Source organism: Crinia signifera, chromosome 6 (genome assembly GCF_055691185.1).
Source record: "Crinia signifera chromosome 6, ASM5569118v1, whole genome shotgun sequence".
Lineage (NCBI taxonomy): Eukaryota > Metazoa > Chordata > Amphibia > Anura > Myobatrachidae > Crinia > Crinia signifera.
The window spans coordinates 102,650,636-102,677,017 of record NC_139222.1 but is presented as its reverse complement, the minus strand read 5'-3'; the positions used below and the strand labels follow the sequence as shown (position 1 = coordinate 102,677,017).

Genomic DNA, 26,382 nt, shown 5'->3' with positions numbered 1-26,382 from the left:
TAAAGTTGAGTCACTGACAGTTTTATTGTGGCCTGCTCGTGAACTAGTACATTGACACACTGGTTTCACATGCAGATGGTAGGGACGGATGTGCTAGCTCTTCTCTCTGGTTTCCATTATTTCTTCCAATCATTCTTCTCATAATCCCATTTTGAAGAAAAGCCCTCAATAGGCCCCACATGCATGTCCAACATTCTGCGAACCTGCATGGCTTTCCAGTCATCTTGCAGCGTGTGTGGGATAGGTGGGAACACTACATAAATAGAAGAGTGTTAGTTTTATGCCATTTCTTTCAGTTCTTGTATACAGAGGTAGAGAACCACTTTACCACTCACCATGTAACTTCTGCCACCACACAATGAGTCCTGTGATACCAAAGAAGAAGAACACAGCCCCAAACACGGTCTTCCACTCATTTGATGGCTTATTCATATCTGCATATGTCTGATTAAACTTCATGTGGTAAACTGTAGGAGACAGGAGAACTAGGATTGAGTGCTACAGTGACCTTCCCTGCTGCTACCCTGTGTGTAGGGGTGGGGGAGTTATAAGATGCCAACATGGAAGTAATATCTTCAGTATTTATAGGTACTTTCCTGTCCTAAACAATTTCATTACCACAACAACAAATCATTAGCACCATAATCTGAATGCACTCTACCAGTGGGGTGAGGCAGAACCTTTCCTGGCATACTCCCGTATATGCTGGAGTTTTGAAGATATAAATTATATGGAATACACAAAGAATGTTAAAATTGTAGTATTTTATAGCCAAAACTCTAGAGTAAGAGTCTATGGCAGGTGAGGCAGTGCCTCACCTGACTACCTTTTCTGCACATATCTGAAAACTGCCCCACATTTTCAGCAGTAGATATGGCTGCTCCGGTTTATAATTCCCACATAAAATCTTGGGCTCATATGGTGTGTAAATCTGGCTTTGGTACTAGCTAGGGACTCGGGGGCAAATATATTAAGCTTGGAGAATAGATAAACTGGAGATAAAACACCAGCCAATCAACTCCCAACTGTCTTTTTCAAACACAGCTGATTGGCTGGTGCTTTATCTCCTTTTACCTTTTCTCCACTTTATCTCCAGTTTATCTCTTCTCCAAGCTTAATAAATCTGCCCCTCAGACATTTACCTCACCACACATCCCTGATCTCTAGGGAGAAACCTCATAGGAAGGGTGAAAATTAGGTAATACAAGATAGGGGCAGATATTTCCTTAACTGGGACACCACTCCCATGTAAGCTTATTACTAAGGTCAGCTATAACTATGTCCAAGTTGGGCCTAAGAAAAAATACATGCAGTCTGCTAGACTAAAGTATGGGTTTCTTAGCATGCTTTCAGTGGACACACGCTGTACTAAGCCTTAAGGAGAGAAACTACCAATCAGCTCCCGGCATTTTGCAAGTAGTCTGTAGCACAGCAGGAGCGGATTGGCTGGTTCCATCTCCCCACATCTTTAAAAAAAAAAGTAGCAGTTCTATTGCACTTCAACATTTGTCACCCATCACCTGAAACTAGCCATACAGGCAGTTCTCTTTTTAGACCACTAGAGTGTTGCCGAGTTGGTCCCTTCCATCTCATACACAGATATCAGTTACCACTGAATAAAATTAACTGTTTGTGGAACTACTGTACCAGAACACAAGATAAAAGCTTGTTTATTGAATTGGATCAGGTTATTGCTCTTCTATTCTAAATAGAGCAATATGATCCGTTGATTAGGAAATAGAACATCTCGCCCTGTACACACTGTACATTACGTGTAATCTTGTCTTCTAGACTCAGCTGCTTCCAAGGCCCCTTCTCTTTTTCCTTCAGAGCTGCATCTTGTGAGCTCAGGTCTTCGCGATATGGAACCTCTGGCAAAGGCAGGGTACGATGGTCATAATATACTGGCTTTGTGTAATATGGTACGGCATCTGTCCAAAGAGGAGGTGGAAAGAGAGAGAAAGGGGAAAAAAAAAAGGGGGGGGGGGGGACTCTGTTAAACCAGTGTGTTATGCGCTTTATAACAGCAGTCTTCATATTTGGTTCACTACTGGTTGGCTCAGCTAGCAATGCAATAGTCTGACATTCAATAACTTGTAAATCAGGAACCTGCTATCTTATGGTTTAAGCCCGTGCCATATTTCATAGTTAATCCCATCTACTTTATTGATCATTTAAGCCTTTGATCTCCTTCCACTTGGCAAACACTTCTAAACCAAACCATGGAATTCCCCGGCTTCCCAATTGATTTTATTGCATGAGTCAAACTATAAACAAATGTTATTGGGGTTTTATATCTGAGCTATGTTAAGAACTTTGAACTACTACTTACATTTGTTAGATTTGATTGACACCTTTCGCTGTGGGGGGGGGGGTTGCTGGGTGGGGTAGTATTCAGGATGGAATAATGTTTTTATAACCTTATTTAATCAGTATAGGTTTGGACACTAGACCCTTTGGAGAAGAGATAAACTGGAGATAAAGCACCAGCCAATCAACTCCCAACTGTCATTTTCAAACAGTTCATTGGCTGGCACTTTATCTCCTTTTGCCTTATCTCCAGTTTCTCTCTTCTCCAAGCTTAATAAATCTGCCCCTATGTGTACTTGACTGTGCTCCCCACTTTCTCATAGCTGTTCTGCTCCCATGAGACTAAGGCATTTATGACTATCAAAATAAGGACTCCCCTTTCGTGGTCCCCTGCAAATGGTGTTCTCTTTTTTTTTTTTTTTCCACCACAACAATGTATTCCTACATCACATTGGGGCATATGTATTAAGCCTAGTGAAGTTAAAGTGCAAGGAGATTACGCACCAGCCAAACCAACTCCCAACTGTCATTTTCGAAACAGTTGATTGCCTGGCGATTTCCTCTTCCACTTCTCTCTTCCCCCAGGCTTCAAACATCTGCCCCAATGTGCTATCCCTGTAATTTATTATACCTCCACAGGTTGCACACCCTGCCAGCAGTGACCTACGCAGTGCACACCAGCTGGTTGCCTCAGATGGTTCCTCTGCTGGCAGGATGTGCTTCAGGTGGAGGTTCACCACACAAGATTGTTTTAGGTCATTTAAGCCTAACTGTCCCCCTGCAGCCTAATCCATATGGTTTCAATGTCAACCTTTTACACTAGGTTAAAATGTTGAGTTTAGTCCCTGTACACACCAGATACCCTCCTGAACAATGGTCTTCTGCATTATACTCCCCTCACTCATTGTTGTAGAATCTAGTCGCATTGCATCATTTACCTCATATTTTCTGTCTACACTCTTATATAGAGTCACTTGTCTTCTTCCCCTTCATTTTCTAACTTTCATTCTCTCTGACCCCCCCTGTTTTCAGCTGTGTAATTCAGTGCCAAGTCAATTTATTGCAGGTCTTTCACCTAATTCAGTGGTTCCCAAACTGTGTGCCTAGGCTCCCTGGGGTGCCTTGGAGCACTTGCAGGGGTGCCTCAGGTTGGTGGCCCAGAACCAATTCCAAGTTATTTATGGCCAATGAAATAGGCAAAATCAGTGCTTGTTGCTTCCAATTAAGAATATGTGGGTAAACAGAAGTGAATCATGTTTCTCACCACATAAGTGGACCTAAGGAAAACATTTAAATCACAACTAATTTAATATTTTTCCTGAAATTAGTAACCAACTTTTGGCCTAGGGGTGCCGTGAAAAATATTCTGATACTTTAGGGTGCCATGATTCAAAACGTTTGGGAACCACTGACCTAATTCATTGTGTGTCCCTTGTGTGTGGGACATCCTAACCAGACTGTTGCAGGAACATTGTCAGTAGTCTATTGGCTAAACACTTCTACATAAACCTCTATTGTAGTCAGCCCGATGACCAGATATTAGGTGATCGGGCCGTCAAATAGGGTGCGTACCCAACTTCATCCAGTGTGTTATAGGAAATGTATACCTTCCTAGAAATACAAAGAACCCTCAAACTTCAACATTATGAGGGGTATTCCATTATCCTGCAGGGTTTACACCTGTCCCAGTACATATAATAGCCAAGTAAGACTACTCATAAGCTACAGTGCAGCACAGAAGTGAGGGCTGATCAGTCAGACTACAGTTTACTTCGGCATTAACACACCACCTAATTGTGAACCATTAGGGGGACCTACTGTGGGGGGGTCTCTGAACACTATATGAATATAACTATCTTTATTTAGGCTGAGTGTTTATACCTTTACAGAAGTACAAAATGACCTAGCTTCAAAATGACCTAGCTTGAACTGTACTCTTAGGAAACCAACATGTCAGTTCTACAGAGTAAGGTCCATAATTGCACACATTGCTGTTACATGTATTGGGCAATTCATGGATACGCAAAATAACTTAAGGTTACCAACACTGATCTTTACCACTGTGTTGTGCTACCCTCAAATATGCTATGAAACCGTTTCCTGACCTTTAAACCAGGCCTACAACTGCCATAACAGGTACTGGCCAAAAAAAAAAAAACACATCTAGGAGAGTGTAGCACACTCTGCACATGTGGCCCAATTGGCATACAGTCATACGTGACCCTAAGCAAAGTTTACTCTCCATTACCCTATCCAGCCTCGCAGTAGGAGCAAGGGCTTAAAGCACAGGATACCAACACCGTGAGATGCAATTTCTTACTACACATGCGGTAGTAGGTGGTTTCAGGTTTAAAAAAAAAAAACACTTATGACACAGGTTACACTAACTTTGTACAAGGTCCTCCTTCCCTCACTACTATGACACTCAGAGGTAGACATATGAAGCAGTGATAAGGGAGGAGAAGTGATAAAGTGTCTGGTACTTTATTACCGGCCAATCGGTTCCCAACGGTAACTGAACAGTCAGAAGCTGATTGGCCAGGGATAAAGTACCAGGCTCTTTATCACTCCTCCCTCATCACTGCTTGTTACATCTACCCCTCAGTGTGCTCACTTCCTGTATCTTCCTACAAGCATCTCCGTTTGTACCTTCTATACCCCATTTGTTTTATTTACAGATTACCTTCATCCTGTATGTAATTTCAAATTACACTCTTCTCACTCCTAATCCTCCCTACCAGAGCCTAGCTACAAAGGACCATGATGTCATTCAGTGTTCTTTAATCTGTTATCCTCCTCTAGTTCAGTCTTATAAATCATAAGCTGTGAGTTATCAATATCATTTGATTACCTACCGTGGTCCCCATGGCTGTGGGCTGCTCTGGCGCTAACTGCTCCCAGAATCCTTATTTTAGCCAAGAGTGGCGACCTTTGAGTGAGAACTGATAACATCTAAAAAAAAAAAAAAAAATTGCTCAGTGTATTACACAAGTCATACTGAAATAATTGAACACCTAAGGCAATGGCACATAATTACGAGAAATTTTGTTATATATATATATATATATATATATAGCTACATTTTCACAATCTGGTCAGGGGCGTAACTACATATTCGTGGGCCCCATAGTAAAAGTTTGTAAGGGCCCCCTATTTAGCAACTGATGGTGATAAATGTATGTAAAACATATTACTTAGACAGGAAAGATGGGCCCCCTTCAGCTCTGGGCCCCATAGCAGCTGCACCCCTTGCACCTATGGTAGTTACGCCTTTGAATCTGGTCTATAACAAAGTGGTTGTCCCAATTTACTAGTGAGTTTGGGACTAAGTAATGCAGGCAGCTTGTGTGCCAGAAGACCGAACTCTGCCAGAGAGTGGCGCTGTGTATGCACTGTGCGGAACAGTTGCCACCTGTTCGTAAATGTGTTGCTATGACCTCTGGGAGCAGAGAAAGGACAGCATGTCTTGCTTAACCTCTGTATGTTAAACGATAAAAGTTCTATATTTTGAGCAATTTTAATAGTCTAATTTTTGCAAACTTAGTCAGTCACACTAAGCTCCCTGAGGCATTACTTTCTTCCCTTATGTATTTGCATTTTATGCAAGTCTTCTATAATGGGGATACATACCTATTGTCACATTAGATATTGTATGCAACAACTTTCTCTTCGGTATTGCATAAAAGGTTGACAATACTGTCTCGTGTAGACAAAAAAAAATGTTGTAGGGAGCATTGTGACGTAGCAAGTTTATCGCTTTGGGGCCTCTCCTTTGGCAGAGATTATAGGAAGAAAAGGTTTTGCAGCACAGAAACAGAAGGCCATTTGTGTAACCAGCAGACCACAGAGGAACTGAGCAGAGGGTCTTAAACAGTGCTGCAGATGTCACACTAAGCTCATCCAAACCCTCCACCCCACATACAGATAATGGTCCATCTTCACCCCACATTTAAAGATCAGCAAGCAGAAGCCCCTAGGCCTTACACCAGAGTACTCACAGTAACAGAGATCCGAGCTGCACAGTTTGTAAAATGGAGAAAGACTGAATATCTGGGAGCACAGCCAGACGCAGGGCATTCTGGGATAGAGAGAGCAAAGGACGTCTTAATCCACCCCATTTAACCTGCTAGTTGCAGGAAATCAGAGTTGGATGTTCGTGCACGTTAAGACCACTTTCTCACTTGTGATTTCATGCTCTCCTGCTCACACAAAGCCGTTCTATAGTCAGATTCACAGTCTTCGTCCCAATTTGCTCAGTGTTCCCGAATTCTACCAATGTTCTCCGAACAAAAAGGTTAATTGGAGAATTTGTATATTCAGATGAGATGGCGAGCTCTAGACTGTTAAGTAAATTCACTCTGCATTCAGTCATGATCTAATTCATTCATTTGTGTAACTAATTGGTTCATTTTACATGAAACAGTGCTTTTAATGTCCATGGAAAAGTACAAGCTCTATTAGACAATTTAGTGTGACACAATCCTGGCTTTACAGTTGCATATCATGTTGGTGCAATAATATACACTCAAAGCAGAAATGCTCAGAATATATATATATATATATACATATACACACACACACACATACATACATACATACATACATACATACACATCTATATATAAATCTATATCTAATATCATACAGGACATCTATAAAGTCAGATACATAATAACAGTGAGCATATATTATTGTGAAGACTAAGGGGAAACAAATCCTGCTCAGGAGCTTACAGTCAGTAAGGTACATGGGAAAAGGAGTTTAAATAAAGGACATGTTTGAAGCCTGGTAAGCTGCATGAAAGTGTTCTTGACATCTTGGAAGTCCATCGCTGGAGAGCAGCCTGGGAAATTTCTGAATGTGCATTGTGGTGATTAGTAGAGCATTGAAGGAGGTTGTTTGGACATCAGGCTTGGAGATGTAGTAAAAAGTAGTAGTAGTGAAGTTGAGAAGTTTTAGTTAAGGAAATATGAGGCCTGACAGATGTGTTAAAGGCCAAAGAGCAAAAAGGAGTTTGGCGGTAGAGTTAAAGACACACAAGAGGGTGCGGTAATATTTATGAAGGCTGGAGAACGCATGTTACAGTAATCAAAGAAGGAAATGATCAGGGCATGAGTGAGGTTTATTAGCTTCCAGGAAGATAAGGCCAAGATACTTCACGGTACTTGTGTATTATCACGGCGCCCATCGCATACCATAAGGCTTAATATGGTATGCAATGAGATGCAATGGGACCCGATCCTTATACAATTTTAAATTGTATATTGCATACAATGAGATGAGATTTTAAATTGTATAAGCACACTAATGGTTGCTTTCAATGTTAATTGGCCCCCATATAAGATTTTTAATTGTATAAGCACCCTAATGGGTGCTTACAATGTTAAATGCACTCCCACTATCAACGCCAACCCGAAGCGTGGCGAGCCCGCGAGGGGCGGCAGTACGCGTCCTCCGACCTTTTCATACCCCCACTATCCATGTCGGAGTGGAGTTGATATTATATAGTGGGCACCGTACTAATACACTAGTACCTACTTCACTGCTCTATCACCAAACCTCCACACTAACATACAGTAGTCAACTGGTCTTTCCTTTACTGCAATGGCTTCCAAACGGCATCACAACAGTCCATGTTTTTAACTAGATCCATGCTTGGCCATAGGTGACCTCAGTAATTTTGATTTAACCATCTGTGCTGAGCCATGGATATACTTAAAACATGGATGGTTAGGTGGCTAAAGGACTGCGTTTGGGAACTTCTTATTTAGTTTATATGTTGCAGGGAGGTTGTGTGCCAGCCCCATCAGCTAATCACCACCGTTTATTTTTCAAACATCATTGATTGGCTGTTGTGTTACCTTCCACTATCACTCTACCAGGCTTTGTGCATCTGCCACAATGTTCCTTACGGCTACATGCATTTTCAGGTAAGGTTTCCCCATCACCATGTATGTAGCACCACATCAAAGTGTAAAACAAGACCTTAACAAGCCCTGAAATGTGTCAGATGTATTAGGCCTGGTGGAGTGATTAAATGGTGTTAACAGTGGAAAACTAACACAGCGGACAGATAGGAGCTGATTGGCTGCTGCATTATCACTTCACACTTAGGGGGTGATTCAGGTTGGTTTGCAAATGCAAAATTCAACGGCCAAAACCATGTGCACTGCAGGTGGGGCAGAGTTACATTTGGGTATTCTTTTGTATCTGTGCAGAGTAAATACTGGCGGCTTTATTTTTACACTGCAATATAGATTTCAGTTTGAACACACCCCACCCAAATCTAACTCTCTCTCTGCACATGTTACATATGCCCCACCTGCAGTGCACATGGTTTTGCCCATTAATGAAGGATTTTGCAAACCAACCTGAATTAGGCCCTTAATACATTTGCCCCATTGCCTTTGGCAACAAGTAGATCGTACCGAGTAAAACTGCAAATCCACCATAATGCCACACTTACAGGTGTTCCTTTCACACTCGGAGATGCCTACTCAAGAAAAAGTAGGAAATTATGTTTAAACCATTGTAAGAGGTTATTGCTTTATTGCTATATTACTCTGTATAAGAGAAAGAGGTCGAGACTCATTGCTGTGTCACATTGTAGAGAAAGGATTGTGTTGCACGGGTCGATTCAAGCCTGTAAACAGAGCCTGCAGCCAAAACCACATTCAGGCACTAATTTAAATGGAGAACAATTCATGCTCCAGGCTAACTGGTAGTGCAGCCTTAAAGACCTGTATTGTTGGTGACTTGTGAGGTCAGGGTTTGATATTGAAGTGTTTTGTTAATAATTTGCATTGGTTTCCTTACTCTGGGTCGTCACTTTCCTTTATTTAAAAAAAAAAAAAAAAATTAATAATATTCAGAACATAGGGGACTTTATTAATCGCAGCACAGGCACGATGAACAGCCTGCATTTAGGTTTTATGAAATTAGCTCTGCTGTGATGACATTTTATTTATAATGTGCCACAATTGGTTCATAGCACTATACATGTGACACCTCAGAAAACAGGTTACACAGAACTTAACATTACAATAACTGGAAAACTAAAAACAGCTGTATTGTGTACGACAATGGTCATGCCGATTGGTAGCTATGGTCTGAGATGTAAGGAAGAGAAAGGCGTTGTGTGCATACTGCTAGGGGCAGATAGCCATTAAAAGAGAACCTGTTTTATGTGAGGAAATGCAGGTATAGACTGTCTCCGAGTAGGTGAGAGTTCTAATTTGAAGTGCAAGAGAAGGAGCGGTGATAACATGAGGTTGGAGCACGGCCCTCCTTCAAGCTTACAAACTAGATGGAAGAGAAGAGGCTGGTGACATGTAAGGTGGTCTGACGGCAGGAAGTGAGCATGGCAGGAATGGCCAAGGCATGAGGCAGTGGGTAGTGAGCTAGACACAAATATTAAGTATACCCGAATGTAGAAATCCACTACTGTGATCCATTCTGCCCACCTGGCTGCCGCATCCCCCATAGGTTTCTATGGGCACATTTACAGGTAGGGGCTCCTTTCTAGATATTACAATGCGATCCCAAATGGTAATAGTCAGCTCCAGATCACAATGTATATGCATTCCTTCTTAAATGGTTCCCCAAGTGAGGGAGCTCATTTCAGTGAAGTGGGACAGCACTGAATCTTTGATTTGTGCATGGGATGCAGAGTAACTTGCAAGGACAGTGTCAACAATCAGGGCCGCCAAGAGGAGGGGGGGGGGGGCGGCACTAATTACCCGGGCCTGCTGGAGGGGCCCCAGTCTGACCATCCCCCATCCATCACAGGCAGCAGCAGCGCACACCTACCTACAGTATGTGCTGTGCTAACAGCAGGCTCAGCATGAGACACTCATGCTGAGCCTGCTGTCAGCACAGCACATGCTGTAGGTGTGTGCTTCTGCTGAGGGGGGGGGGTGACAATAACACTCCCCCATCAACATGAATGTGTTTTTTCATGGAGGCGTGGGCCTAATAGCAGGAGGTGGCCAAACCTCCAAAATTTTACTTTGGCCCGGCATACCTCTCGGCGGCCCTGACAGCAATAACGGATGTCCCTGCAGCTAGCTCCCAGATACATCAGGTGTCACACACACTTGCTCATTTCAAATTAATCTGTAGCCCTTACAGAGGATTTGTATTTGTCGCTTTTGTATGAGTGGGCTATGGCACAGCTCTTCCGGCATAATGGTATCCTGCTGATTAGACATATGCATCTCAGATATAGTACCCTATTGTTTCAGCATTTTTTCCCTCAAAGCCCAAGGCCAAGAGTTTGAGGAATTTTAAGGGGGGGGGGGGGGGGTTGATGGACAGGTTGCGTATTAGTCTACATACCTTATAACCAACAGTGGCTTTGCCCATTACATGGACCATCATTAATTTGGTCCTGCACGCCCAACTCATGGTACCCAGTTTGGGAACCGCAGCTATTTCACAAATATATTAATCGCATGAAGCCTTGCAAGTACCAGTGCATCTGCCAAACCAGTGGCATAAGTTTGTCCCAGTTGCCCGGAGGCAAGATTAATATTGGTGCCCCCCCCCACACACAATGTTATTCAAAATTGATATAGATATATATATATATATATATATATATATATATATATATATATATATATATATATATATATATATATATATATATATATATATATATATATATATATAGATAGATAGAGATATATATATATATAGATAGATAGAGATATATATATATATATATATATATATATATATAGATAGAGATATATATATATATATATATATAGATAGAGATATATATATATATATAGATAGAGATATATATATATATATATATATATATATATATATATATATATATATATAGATAGAGATATATATATATATATATATATATATATATATATATATATATATATATATATATATATATATATATATATATATATATATATAGTCTGACATACATACACCACACTTTTAAGAACTCAGCCACAGAAGCGATATTGATGGTTTTCAATTACTGGTTTCAAACTGGCAGTGGTGGAGATGTGCCCCCTTGAGAGCAGGAGCCCGGCGGCAGATGACTCCATTGCCTCCCTGAGTTCTGCCTCTGTGCCAAACAGAAACCAGATAATAAAGTTGTATTAAAAATAAAACTTTTGGACTTCCGGTGGGCGTGGCTCTGAGGAGGACGCTTTTAATCTGAGCTCCCAGACCGTGGATTGCAAGGGGTTACCTGTGGCCTCTCCTGTGGCCCTGTGCACCCCCCACGACACCCCAACAGCTGGGGATAAGTACAGGCAAGAGTCCCGCACCGGGACCGGCTCCCGCACATCCCCCAGACACCGGAGTTGAGCTCCACAAGAGTGGAGCACAAGGCGCGGCCGCCATTTTCCATTGGAGGCCTAGCCGAGACTGCCACCCGTGACCTCCCTGGAGATTTCGTGAGGCCGAACACCCGCCCTCCTGAACCCCCCCGCCGGGCACGGACCCACCTGATCCGGAGCGACAGTGGAGATATGTGCGGCTCCCGCCCGCTAGACTCCCCATCGTGCTGAGGCGGAGATACATTCCGGCGGGCATAAGATCCACGGCTGTGCGGAGCGGATCCCCAGGCATCCTTAGGAGCGGCTGTCCGCCGCGCACACCACCAACTCATCGCCGCTCAGCATGTCCCAGCGCTGACAGCCGCCTCCACAGATCAACACATGCGACGGCACAGACGAAGGAATCGGCACGCGCTGCTCCCGGGACCCCCTGATGTCTGAGGCTGGCTGACGTCCCTGCCTGCACTCACCTAGCGGGCCCTCCGCAATCCCAGGACATCATCACCAGATCAGGTACTCAGGCTCTGCTGGCTCACTGCCCGGGAGACCCCTCCAGCCCCCACTGAAACTACTTGCCCCTATTGGAGCTGTCACTATTCTCCCAGCCCCCCCCTGTTGGACCTTAGCCCTCCACACCCGGGCACCCTCACAGTGACTAACTGCCTCCCACTGACACGGGGCCTCCGGGTGACCCTTCTGCTTGGCCCCTGGCACACTTTGCTACCCAGCAGACCCTCCAGAGCTTCTGTGCTCTCACACAAGACCGGGTGTTGGGGCCCCAGCAGGCTCATTGCAGGGGGAGTTCCCCAGCCCCCACTGCTTTTACCTGCCTCAATTGGGCTCTCCCCCCCCCTTTTTTTTTTTTTTTTTTTTTTCCTGGTTGTCCTTAATCTTCACTCATTTATTTTCCGATTGGTCCCTACCCCGCCACACCTGGCCAAACGCACATTGATACCGCCTCCCACAAGGCGTACAGGTGTCCTTTCTGGAGGCCACCCTGCCCCTATACCGCAGTAGCTGTGACTCTGGTGCGTGGCCCCTGGCATATCCCAACATCTCACAAGAAGCTGCCGCAGGGTAGCTCTTCCATTCCCTGGCCTATTGCCCTCCACCCACCACTGCTTGAGCGACCCACAACTCATGCCTGCCAACCGCGGGCATCCCACCTGGACCCACTGGATTGAACAATAACTTATCCCACACCGACAGAGCTTATAATAAGCCACTCCCACACCTTGCTCCATACATAGGAGCACGCCCTCTCCAGCATCCTTGGCGAGCCGTCTTCTTCTGTCTCAAGACACACCATGGACGCTGGTGATGTAATCCCTTGAACAAATTGGCTCCAATCCCTGGACAGACCCAACCTCAGTGGCTGCGCCACGAACCGTCGACACCTCACAGAACACTTGTTATCCTCACTCAAGACCCACCATACAGCCACAGCCTCTTAGTCCCCTTGTGAACGACCGTGACTGTGGGCTCTCATCGCCTTGTCCCTCCACTTATGCCAGGTGGGATCTGTGAGATCATCTAGGCATCGTTGTCATATCTTGCTTAAAAAATACGCTACTTGTTGAGATTATATATCCTATTGCATTGTATGTTATCGTGTAACCTTTCTCCTTTTTTTTTTTTTTTTTTTTCAATGTATGCTGGTTTAGCAATGTTTTGAATTTATTGCATCACGTATCTCTCTGAAATCGGGAGAGCACTCTCCCACCTTTTAACTTGACCTCTATTGGTTATGCACAGGTTTTTTGAACCTTACCCCTCTGCTACCATGGCAAAAGGCAAACCCCAGGGGGCAAAGGCCCCACAGCCCACCCCCACTCCCTCCCAAAGCCCCCCTCCTAAACCAGTGACACCTCCGCCAACCCCCCATTTTTCCCAACTGGCTTTGCAGCCTCCATCCTCGTCCACCCCCCTGGCGGCCCCCTCAGCGACAGAGGCGGCCCAAGAAATGCTTCTAGTCCTTAAACCAGTCATGGATCAACAATTTCTAGAATTAAAAAATGCATTGGCCTCAGTGGTCTCCCAACTTGATACAAATTCTAAACGTATCTCGTCCCTTGAACAGAGGGTTAGTGACCAAGACGACACATTGGTGACGGTTCAATCCTCTGTTGACCGCCATGAAGCGACAATAAAATCGCTTTCAGACAAAATTGACGAGCTAGAAAACCGGAATCGCCGCAATAATTTGCGATTCCTGGGTATTCCCGAATCAATCACTGGCCAAACTCTGCTGCAATACCTTCAATCCGACCTTACCCACGCCCTGGGCCTCACAACCTTGGGAACAGTCATCATAGAGAGGGCCCACAGATTAGGCCCGGAGCGATCCCAGGCCGGAGATCGGCCCAGACCGGTCATAGCAAAGTACCTGAATTATAGAGACAAGGAATCCATACTCCGTGCATACCGTAGGGCGGGCTCGGTATCCGTAGACAGCCGGAAGATTCTGATATTTCAGGACTTCTCGGCGTTGGTTTCTCAGAAACGTAGGGAATTCTCCCCAATATGCAAAATGCTATTCGACCGCCACTACCAATTTGCACTACTATTCCCGGCAAAACTAAAAGTTACCGTAAATGGCACAGTCCATCTTTTTGAAGACCCTCACTCAGCGAGATCTTTTGTGTCATCGCTGGCACTGGCCGAAAATTCTCCACCACGATCTCCACTTCAGGCCGGCCGGGATTAACCCCAGAGGCAAACCCCTTTATAAAGGAGAGATACGTTGCGCTCTTGAGGAGGGGAAAAGAGAGGGGGGAGCCAATGCCCCCGTACCCACTACTCTTCCTCTTGCTACTCTTACCCCTGTTTAATCACTATAGATTAAGATTTAATGTAAAGTTATGTTCATGTACTTTTATGTTCATGGTTTTTGGACCAATTACCTGGGTGCTTGAAGCCCCAGGTTCTTTGTATTTCTTGTTGGAAAATGTTGAAAATGATAAGGATTGGAGCGATTGTGCAAATTACTACTGTTTACTATTTAAATGTTTATTATTGTCTGCATTGCAGTGCCATGCTGCGAGTGGACGCGGCTGGAACACTAAGCTGATGATTCTGGATTGGCTCCCCGGGGGCTGGGCTGGGGAACCAACCACAACACTCGCTTTACCTACTGCTAAGCTTAAGCTGAAACAAGGTATAGGATAATGGCTCAACCACAACACAACACTGCCACAATCACTACAAATGACACACTCCACATAGTTTCATGGAATGTGCACGGCCTAAACTCACCGATCAAGCGCAAAAAGATTTCCACCCATCTGAAGCGCTTTTCCCCTGACATAGTATTCCTACAAGAGACACATTGGGCACTCTCTCAGGACATATCGCTAAGGGACGCTTGGATAAGAGACTGTATCTCTGCCTCTTACAGCTCTAAGAGACGAGGGGTAGCTATTCTTTTCCACAAACGCCTACGGTACACAATAGTAGATACCATAAAAGATGAAGAGGGTAGGTTTCTACTGATGGATGTGCTTATACATGACACACCTTACACCCTATTAAATCTGTACGCCCCGTCGCCCCCAAATTACACCTTCTACCAGGCTCTCTCGAACCTGCTGCTACAACGCACCACTCATAACCTGATAATAGGGGGGGACTTTAATTGTGTGGCTGATACACTTCTGGACACTTCTGGACAGGTCGTCCCAACACCTACCTCACTCTCCCACAGGGGATAAGGGCCTCCATCTCCTTCAGACTACACATAACCTACACGATGCGTGGAGAATCCTAAACCCTAATGCCAAAACATACACCTTTCATTCTCATGTCCACCACTCATTCTCTAGAATAGACTATCTACTTCTCTCAAACCCACTGTTTCCTAGAGTTCTCACAGTAGACATACATGATATCTTAATTTCAGACCACGCCCCCATCTCAGTGACCCTTCAGAAACCAAACCCGGAAACCATAACTAGGTTTTGGAGGTTCCCCTCCTAGTTATCCAAATCAGAGCAGTTCACTCAATTCTTACACAACAGATGGCAAGAATACACAGATGACAACCTTGAACATTGGGAAGACCCTGCCTTATTCTGGGCTACCTCAAAGGCTGTCCTGAGGGGCCATATTCTGGCCTACCAATCCAAAAAACGCAGGGAACACAGAGAAAAATATAACTCTTTGCACAATTCTGTATCGGAGGCCTATCACACCTATGTGGGACACCCGTCCGATGCCACCTTCCTAGATTACAAGCAAAAGCGCCAACTAATGGAAAGCTTCCTATTGGCGGATGCTAAGAGACAGGTAAGCTTCACGTCCAACCGTTATTATAGGTGGGGCAACAAAGCTGGCCGACTACTGGCCAATATGACCAGGGGGCACAAAAGTAAACACCATATCAAACTCATCAGGGACCTTGGCGCAACACACAGGGAACATACGACAACAGCTATTCTATCTAAATTTCACTCCTACTTCAGCACCCTCTACACCTCACCTACCACAGATGACCGCCTCCATGATCGGTTACTAGAACAGGCCAACCTGCCCAGACTCACGGAAGAACAACAAACATGTCTTGATAGGGACATAGAAGAGATTGAGGTCTCAACCGTAATCTCGCAACTCCCCAACGGAAAGTCCCCGGGCCCGGACGGTTTTACAGGGGAATATTACAAAATGTTAAAGCCACACATAGTCCCCATACTGACACTTTTGTTTAGAAAAATCCACCGCGAACAGTTACCGTTTCCGGGATTCACAGAATCCCATACCATACTCCTTCCAAAACCAGACAAGGATTTAGAACTGGTAACTTCTTATAGACCAATCACCCTTCTTAACCAGGACCTGAAAATTCTATCCAAAATTATGGCCAACCGACTACATCTCCTCTTGCCCACAATATTAACCCCTAACCAGTTAGGATTCACACGCGATAGGTATTCAGTGAAGGGGGTCCGCACGGCCCTGGCCGCAGTGTTGAAGACCTCCTTAGACAAAAAGGCCCCACCATCAATGCTCCTCAGCCTGGACGCTGAGAAAGCATTTGATACTGTTTCCTGGCTACATCTCCAAAAAATCCTAACAATCCGCGCGTTTGGAACCGACTTTATACAATTGTTTAGATATCTATATACTTCCCCCAGCACGTCACTGCTGATCAATGGGAGATGCGGCCACCCTATCACGATCCACAGAGGGACACGACAGGGGTGCCCCCTTTCCCCGCTACTATTTAGTATCGCACTAGACCCCCTTCTAAGGCTTCTCCAATCCTGCCCTGCTTTCCAGGGTCTTCTCATGGGTTCACACGAAACCAAAGCCATTGCCTTTGCAGACGATTTGCTTCTGTACATTGCACATCCCGAAACCACCCTCCGTCCCATCCTTAGTAAAATTGAGGAATATGGAACGGTGTCGGGTTTCTCTATAAACCAGGAGAAGTCCCAAGGACTGTACCTGGGTCCGCAGACTCGTCCCCGTTGGGCAGCAGACAGTCACATACGGTGGGCCCCGAGTGCAATTAAATACCTGGGGGTCTATATCCCAAAACGTATCCAAGACCTTTATAGCCTTAACATCACCAAATTATTAAAACCAACCCTGATGGAATTAGACAACTGGAAGCATCTTATGCTCTCATATCTGGGGCGTATTCACCTACTAAAAATGATCACGTTCCCTAAACAACTGTACCCGCTCCAGATGTTGCCGGTCCTCTTAACTGTCTCTGACGTAAAACTTATAAACACCACATTCCGAAACTTCATTTGGCAAAGCAAACGAGCGAGAATCAGTTACCTAAAATTACAACAACCCGTTTCCAACGGAGGAGTTAATCTCCCAGACCTAAAACTCTATAACCAGGCCGGGGTACTTAGATATATTCGGGACTGGATCCACACCACAGCGAACCACACCAACACTGACATTGACCAATCATTTCTCCCTGACCAACATCTACTCTCTTTTTTACATTGTCACAAGTCGGAGATCGCGGACTCAACTAAACAAAATCCTTTATTGATGGTGACATGGACCGTCTGGCATCATACAAGACACAAACACAACCTAAATAGCCACCATTCACTGTTTCTACCACTTCTTGGAAACCCGGATTTCCAGGACGGACAGGCAGGGAACCCATTCCTCTCATGGAAATCCAAGGGTATTTCACACGTGGGAGCTCTGGTTGATAGTACGGCGACCGCCCCGTTGCCAGCGCAGACTATAGTAGACAAATTCAAACTCCCATCCTCACAGGCCCTGGCTGTATACCAGGCCCAACATTATGCTAGCGCAGTGCTTAGGCACTTATCACCTTTAGACCGCAAAAACAACTTGGACACACTATTATCCGAACCAACATCTGGCAGAAAAGCAATATCCACTTACTACCAGACCATACATGTACCGATAGATTTGTCCGCAGTTCGCACAGGCTTTTCCACATGGCTACACACATTCCCCCAACTCACTTCAAAACACCTAATGCGCTCTTTTCAATATTCCTGGAAGACCATGCCAGCCTCGATGTACAGAGAGATGTTCTATAACATTTACCACAACGGATACCTCTCTCCACACCGACGTTATGCTATGGGCATCTCTGATACTGACACTTGCCCTAAATGTGATAGCCCCAATGCAACATTCCAACACTTAATGTGGGACTGTCCAGCAATAAAACGCTTCTGGAAACAGGTTCAGGGATTTTCCACTACATTCCTACTTAGCCACCTCCCATTGTCAGCAGAGTGGGGGATATTAGGCGTCTTTCCCTCTGGGATGCCGATCCTACGTGACAGCAAAAAGATGATGCTAATTATATCGGCCGTGGCCCGCAAATGTATTCTACACCAATGGATACATAAAGAACCCCCTTCCATGTCTTTATTTAGGGCTAAACTGTTCTACATATTCCATATGGAGTGGGTGGAAACATCACTCCAAAAAGAAGAGCGCACAGAGGCATTTTTTCAAATCTGGGAAGGCTTTATCGATTCACTGTCCAATGAGTTAAAAACACAGATTTATAAATGTTTCCGCTCTACTCAGTGGTACGAAACTCGTGCCCTCATGGGGACTAGTCCAATAGACCTTCCGGCTCAGTGAAGGCGCCTTTTCGGCCGCGTCCACCCGACTTTGTATTGTCATAATGTACATATATTCTATCTATGTATGTGTAACAATGTTATTTGTCAAATATTTTTCGAACGCAATGCCTTGCTGAAAAAGTGTAAGAATGTAAATTTGCTCAATCCTTAATAAAAAACTTTATTTAAAAAAAAAAAAAAAAAAACTTTTCACTTCTGCAGAGCATACCATTACTGCCAGCTTACTGGGTCATTTCCCAATTTCTAGTAAGGACATTTATTTGGTCAAAATCCTTAAGCTGTTGGAAGGCTTATTTTGTATTTTTATATTCTACTATGTGACAGGTATGAGCTATAATGGAGAGAAAAGGGTTTAAAAGCCTCAAGTAAAAAGTATTCCGCTCCAATTCACTTGTGTGTAGTGTTTGGATACAGTTTCAGTCTAAATAAACAGCAACATTGAGACTAGGGCCATAAAATACCAGGATGTGAAAACTGCATTCTGGGCCTACAAAGGCCTGCAGTAGTAAACTTCTGGGAGCAGCTGTTATCCTAGTAGTTCTACCCATTATGGTACACGAGGCTTACCTACTTTTTAGGGTACCCTCTCTGGGAGCAGGCCAGAGGGGAGACAATCAGCAACACTTGAGGGGGCAGGGCCAGTTGGAGGGAATCCCAGCCAGGGTCTGACCCAACCCTCCCTGCTGGTCTCGAACACTAACCCCTCCCTGGGCACATGCTAGCTAGCCCCGCATACCATAGCTGCCTACCCTCCTGCATTCTGCAGAGGACTGCACAAAAGAGCAGCAATCTCCCTAATTTTACCTAGGCTAGTCCACAGTCTATGGTTACATCTTTTTTTTTTTTTGTGGGGGGGGGGGATGAAATGAGCAATAGTTACATTGAATCATCAGCACCATTTCCCTACACTTTACCAAGTATAGTAACTCTTAACAACTGCTTTGCGGCTCATCTACATTTGGATATGTCATTTTAAAAGATTCCTTTAAGATGTAGCCGTACACACAAACACACACTTCTAGGTGCCACGTTCACAATCTCTCCATATATGGAGCTAGACATGCCCTTTGGGAGGAGCATGACATGCACCCTCAATGAGGCACTTTGCAAAATTCTACCACCAACTATAATCTCCCTGAAACTAGTTTCCAAAAGTAGGCAAGTATGCCGCATACTTTCTGATTAGGATACTGGCTGGCTATATTCTGATATCGGCATCCGTATTTATGTGTTCAACATTCATCTCATAAAGGTACATACATTTAATATCAAGTAATACCAGTATTGAGCTGAAGATGGCGACAAATGTTATAGTTTGCATGGATTCAATGTATTTCAGCCACAGATTTGTGAAACAGGTTCAGGAGGAGAGCAGTCACAATTTTAACAGCTAGTCCCTAAACTTGAGATATATACTGTATATTATATATTTATATAGGACAGCTTTTAGCATGTTCAGGGGCTGGGACCCTCACTGACCCTCGCACCCACTGCCTTAACCCCCTTGTAGGCAGAAAGAGCTGGAGTACTCACAGGATAACCAATTTAATAGTACTGGCGACTGGTCACAGTTGATCCATCTACAGCTCAACCCTTTCAAAACCGTTGAGATGGTAGTGGACTTTAGGAAGAAGTCTGTTGGTGTTCCTCTGTATAGGACCTGTACCTGTCCAGAGCAAAAAAGCGGGCAACAAAGATAGTCGAGGACCGACTCCATCCTGGCCATGGCTTGTTTAACCTGCTGCCATCTGGCAGACGCTACAGGGCCATTCCCACCAGAAGCCTATCGGTACTTATGTAGTAGCCGGGTGCCCAATTAACATACGTACGCTTGCGGAAGGAAATCGCATGTCCCATTTTAGTGGCATTCGATGCAATCCCACTAGTTTATATGAATAGAGTACTGATAGAAGTTTGTCAGTTACCGTAGCTATGCTTTATGAATAAGCGTAAGCTACAGAAATAGCGTAGTCAGTCAGAACTTGCGTAAGTGCTCCCGGTCACTCACTCTGAGGTGATTAGCTGACAGTGATGGATGCTTCTAAGAGTTCTCTGTGTGACAGTAACCGGCGTGCAAGGTGCAGGCATGGCAGGTGAGCAAATGTCCACCCTGCATACATCAGAGGAGGAGGCTGTGCTGTTTTTTCAGCAAAAGCAATTGCTGCCCGTTACGCAGACTTGCGTGAACGGCCATCTGATAAGGCCATCTCTGAAGAAAGGGACGTGGCGCTGCCACATTAAGTCTTGCCAGAAGAAGGTCAGCATTTGAGCGGACCACTGGTTCCCCGGGTGCCGGTTACCGTTTCTGACCCTGGTCAGTTTTGTCTATTCTTGGGCACAGGAGCTGACGAGTGTGCAGTACTGCGAGAGGGAGCTGCACATGTCTATCAAGACAACAGTGCAGTATAACACCCTCATGAGGGAGGCCTGCACCGTGGATCTCTTGTCCCAGCCACAGACACAAATTGGAGGCCCTGGCATGGTGGTGGAGGTAGATGAGAGCCTCTTTGCAGAGCCAGATTAAGGTCTAAATGGGCCTGGAGCTGAAAATGATCAAGGGCCTATTATGCGCAATAATGTGGGGGGCGTGACCAGTGTTCTGGTTGGGTGGTCTGCTCATGGGTGTGTCTTTATTTGTGTAAATGCTTTCAACTAATTATATATGCCTGGAAAAGGCAGGGGGCTGGCATAAGAAAAATGCATGGAGATATATTGGCAGGTGCCCTCCAAAGGTACACCCGCAGAATGCCGATGTCCTCAGATACTTGCGGGGTGAGACGGCACTCCAGTCATAAAAAAATACTGAAAGCCGAAACTTGGTAGACAACATTTCAGCACCTTTTATGTGATCACCTAAAGTTACCACACCGTATACCCCTTATACAAATCATGTAACACAATAGTAACCCCCTTATACTGTACTTGCCTCTTACATATTATGACATATGGAATGAGCCAAAATTCACACCGATTGAGTCAAAATTCACGTTATGCCACACAGATTAAGGCAAAATTCACATTTTGCCACATGGATTGAGCCAAAATGCACACTATACCAGGCATGTCCAAACAGTGGCCCTCCTGCTGTGAAACTACACGTCCCAGCATGCCTTGACATAGTTTTAGCATTCCCTAATAGCAAAACTGTGGAAATGCATGGTGGGACTTGTAGTTTCACAACAGCTGGAGGGCCATAGTTTGGACATGCCTGCACTATACCAAACAGATTGAGCAATAATGCACAATATGCTCCATAAACAGGGGCATTTGGCGTGCATTAAAAATTGACACCATAATGCCCATTACATGTTAAGCCACACACCATAATGCCTATTAAAAATGATGCTACATAAGTGTTGCTTACCTACATGTTCATTGCCAGGGGTTCAATGCTCATTGCCATGTGGGATTACATGCTCATTGCCAAGGGGGAATTCATGCTCACGGTAACTGGGGGACAGCCACCATGGGGCAGAAATGACTGCCATTGACAGCAGGGCCAGATTAAAGCAGGGGCAAAAGGGGTCAGTACCCATGGGCCCCCTCTAGCTAGGGGTCCCCTGTGGTTGGCATGTATTTTTAACAAAAACATTATTATTATTTTTTTTAGCTACAGGTTTTGTGCATGGGAGTGGGGTAGTGCTGCAGCTTCACCTATCTGCCAATGTGACATTGATTAATGGTGCTGAGCATCGGGAGCCAAGGCACACTGACTGCACAAGTGTGCAGTGCATTACTGGGAGTTGACCAAGTCCCATGACACTTTGCACAAGAAGGCAGAGGCTGAGAGGTTTATGCTGAGCTCTGATTGGTGGAGCTCATTACATGCTTCTCAGGCCTATGGAGGACAGCAGCAGCAGCCTAGTCATGGGAGGGTTTTTAAGCAGAGGCACTGACACTGAGGTCTCCTACAGTCCTACAGAGTAAGCAGTTACCCATTGACCAAGTTTATACTGTCTTTACTCTGTGTTTTGACAGTATAATATTCTCTCATGCAATTTGTGGCCAGTAATGACAAGTGCAAGGGGATCCCCCTCTCTAAAGTTCCCCGGGACCCCCGAAGGCTTAATCTGGCACTGATTGACAGCCGGGCAGAGAGCAGGGGGCTGCCCGGCTGTATTCAGAGCACTGCATGTCCCGGCTATTTGAAATAATACCCCTTTCACACCAGAAAATGCAGGGACTTACCCGGGAATATGATCCCAGGATCATGCAAGGACATTCTCGGACTGGCCCCTTTTACACCAGCCTAATCCCTGCATTTTCTGGTGTGAGGGAGGAGAGAAAACCACCGCCGCCCCCTTTAAACAAACAGCTATATCTTCGGAACCAACTGACCCATTTAAATGTAGGCTTTCGAATGATTTTGGTCCCGTGAAACTGGGCCGTTTGGTTCCAGAGAATTCTGACCTCAAACATGAACAGCCATGAAATTACATTTTAGAAATGAAAATTTTTTTTGGTTTACCCACAATATCTCTAGAACCAATGAACCCATATGGACCAGTTATCAGATTGAAGGCCCAGCGATTTGGGTTTGACTGAGATCAACCTTGAGCTTCTGTAACGCCGGAGTGGGAACTGACAGCCGGTGGAACCGGGTGGAGGTCGGAATTAGCGGGTCCCATGTAATCCTATGGGGACAACGTTCCAGGTTTGCCTGGCGGTATCTCTGGTTCCCGGGGGGCTAGTGACACGGGGCTGGGCTCGTTGGAAAGCCCTGACCCTCAGCTACAAAATGGGCCTATTTGAAGAGTGGGCCTGGAGCTGTAGCTCCATCAGGCCCATTGTTAATCCGGCCCTGCTTCACAGCTTTGTGAAGCTCTATTACAATGTTGGGAGGATGCTGCCCCAGCAATGGGTATTTGGTGGTATATGCAGGGAGACAGGGGCCTGCTTCCTGACCGCTGTTGAAAGGAGAGACACCACTACCCTGATGGCTGCTATAAACGCTCATGTCGCTCCCAGGTCGGTTATATATTTGGACTGCTGAAGGGCGTATAATATCCAGGAACTGCAGCAGGCAGGCTATGCACATTCCAGGGTAAATCACAGGTTCAATTTTGGGGCCCACACCCAAAATATTGAGCGGCTGTGGGGGGCCTGCAAATGGAGAAATAAAAAGGCAGAGGCACCGCAAGACACCACTTGGAATCATATTTAGAGGAATTCATGTGGTGGAGTTTGGGAGCTGACAATCCATTCGCAAGAATTCTTCACGCCCTGACTCTACTGCCAAAGGCTACTTCAGTGCCCTCAGTGACTGCTTTTTATACTTCTTTAGTCTTTTATTATTGTTCATTATCTTTTTATTATTACTCATATATGTGATGAATTATCCTTATTATTCGTAATCATCTTTCTTATTGTTCATATATGTTATTACTTATTATCTTTAATTTATAAATCATTACAAAGTAAATTCACAGTTTAACGTTAACACGTCCAATTTACGGTGTCAGATGTATGTATGGCTGATGTGAATGTGTTCCTAAAGCCCCCCACCCTGAAGCGTGGCGAGCCCCACGAGGGGTGGTGGAACGCGTTTTCCAGACCTTTTCGTACCCCCACTATCCACGTCTGCATGGAGTTGATTTTATAGTGTGGCTAGCAGAGCAAGCCACCGCGTCCGAAGCGTGGCGAGCCCCGCGGGCTTGGTGGCTTGCCACACTATATAAAATCAACTCCAGGCCGACGTGGATAGTGTGGGTATGAAAAGGTCGGGAGGAAGCGTTCCGCCACGCTTCAGGGTGGCGTGGATAGTGTGGGTGTGCAAAAACAAACCCCCAAAAATTGCATGGGTGCTTCCACAATGAAGCACCCATCATATCTCATAGCATGGGTGGCCATACAATGAAATATTACATTGCACAGTGTGTATGGTGCCGTGCGATCCCATGCGATATTTCATTGTATAAGCACTCTTATGCACTTATTATTAACTAAACTTTTTGAACCCTGTCTAAAGTGACCCGGGCCCCCTGAAAGTTTAATCCGGCCCTGGTATATGCAAGTATACTTGGCTAATAAAGCACATTCTGATGATGGCTGCTTGATATTCAAAAGCTTTATTCCAAGTTGGAAATAAAGCAAAGCGCTGGCAACTTTGCACCTGGGCAAAACCGTGTTGCACAGATTTATCTGAAATATGGGTTTCAGATTTATTTTTTATTTTTTAAATAACTGCATTTAAGAAAGGAGATTCAACTGTTTTCAACTAGGGCCCAAAATAAGTTAATTTTTTTTTTTTAGTTTTTTTAGTTAAGTATTTTATATTTAAGCATGATGGAATGACAATTTTATGAATGGAGCTTGTCAGTCCAGCTTTTACCCATACCCTCTGGTGCTCAGTCACTTCTCTTCGAAACAGCTCCTGTACAGCTTTCTTCGCCTCTTTGTTAAGAATGGCAAATTATGCATTAGATTCTTCAGAACCTTTTTGTAACAGAAGCCACAGAGGAATGCAGAGTTTTGTGCCTCAAAGAAAACATGGATTATACCTGGTTGCATACATCTCTCTGCTTTTGACCCTTGCATCATTGTATATCATCTAATGGAGGTATTTACAGTCAATTAGGGCCACATTTAGCAGATGTTTGTGGCTATACCCCAAAACAGGCATTTTCGGAGTAAATAGCTCCCAAATGTATGTAGGCGAGACCACCGCAGTTATCGCCAATATATGCTGCAATCCACCATTCCTTATAGGTTCCTATGGGGAATAAAATTTTTTGAGAATGCAATCCTAAAATTGCAGTTGCAATCTGAAGATAATGGTAGCCCATTTTAGCCTATGAGCTATATGCTGCATGGCTAGCCAGCAGATGGCTCCCCTGGAACCCTCCCCAAAAGTAACCACTGTACAAGTGTGATCAGTGGTACTGCACATGCATATCAGCCCAGCACCCCACTCAGCACATTGCAGGTGTTCCTGTCCCTGCAGGGGCTTAATACATCTAGCCAAAGTGATGGTATATACAACAATGTGATCCTCTGTAGCTTTGCAACATTTCTGTCCCTTGTATACAGAACAAGCATCATAGAGGTAATAGACACCCAGGTCGATTCACTTCACCTACTTTATTAAGCCTGGACCATGCTTTTACCAAAGGAAGAGGTCAAGGGGTGGTGATAGCCTCCGCCTCTTCTGTTGAGCTTCACAATCTTCAATGTTCCATCCAAATCTACAGGATGCCTACATTAACCAACAGACTGGCATCCCAATGTCAACGAGGGTGCCAACACTGTAATCCTCGCTGCCGTAGGCAAATATGCCAGGGAAGGGGTGTTTAGGTTAGTTTGTAGGGAGGGTGGGCTAGGGGGCGCTGTATAGTGGTTAGGGCAAGTATACTTACTTGACCCCTGTTAGTATATCCACCATTGTGATGACAACATCTGTATTGGCAACGCCTGTATCATCCGCCAGTCATCCGTATGTATTCAGTTCCAGGGCCATGTAACATCTCCTTTGAGTTTGTGGCAATTTCTTAGAGCAGCAGCCCATGTTGTCACTTCTGAACCCCCACTAAGGCACAGGGCACTCTCCTCCATCAACTCCACAAGGTAATTCTTATCCTGGATTCAGCCAAATCAAAAAATGTCACTAGATGCTTTTTATACAGAGAACCCAAGGAAGAGGTGGTTTATTCGTGCAA

General features: G+C 44.8%; 1 protein-coding gene and 1 long non-coding RNA gene across 3 annotated transcripts in view; both read right to left on the bottom strand.

Annotated features, from left to right (window-relative positions):
* The window catches only part of COX4I2 (cytochrome c oxidase subunit 4I2), a 31,470-nt gene continuing 5,088 nt past the window's right edge, over positions 1–26,382 (bottom strand). Inside the window, exons 1-5 of one of the 2 annotated variants that reach the window (XM_083146608.1) lie at positions 6,309–6,463; positions 5,166–5,262; positions 1,773–1,931; positions 336–467; positions 1–253 (exon numbers count right to left, since the gene is read on the bottom strand). In XM_083146608.1, the coding sequence (XP_083002734.1) occupies positions 117–253; positions 336–467; positions 1,773–1,931; positions 5,166–5,262; positions 6,309–6,428 (645 nt within the window). In that variant the 5' untranslated portion in view covers positions 6,429–6,463 and the 3' untranslated portion in view covers positions 1–116. Of the gene's footprint in view, positions 254–335; positions 468–1,772; positions 1,932–5,165; positions 5,263–6,308; positions 6,464–26,382 lie in introns of those variants that run through there. The other variant, XM_083146609.1, reaches the window with a different exon arrangement.
* LOC146007882 (uncharacterized) lies at positions 2,376–4,782 on the bottom strand. Its single transcript, XR_014444415.1, has 2 exons — positions 3,724–4,782; positions 2,376–3,385 (listed from the first exon to the last, which is right to left on the bottom strand). It is a non-coding gene; the product is annotated as an uncharacterized LOC146007882 (long non-coding RNA).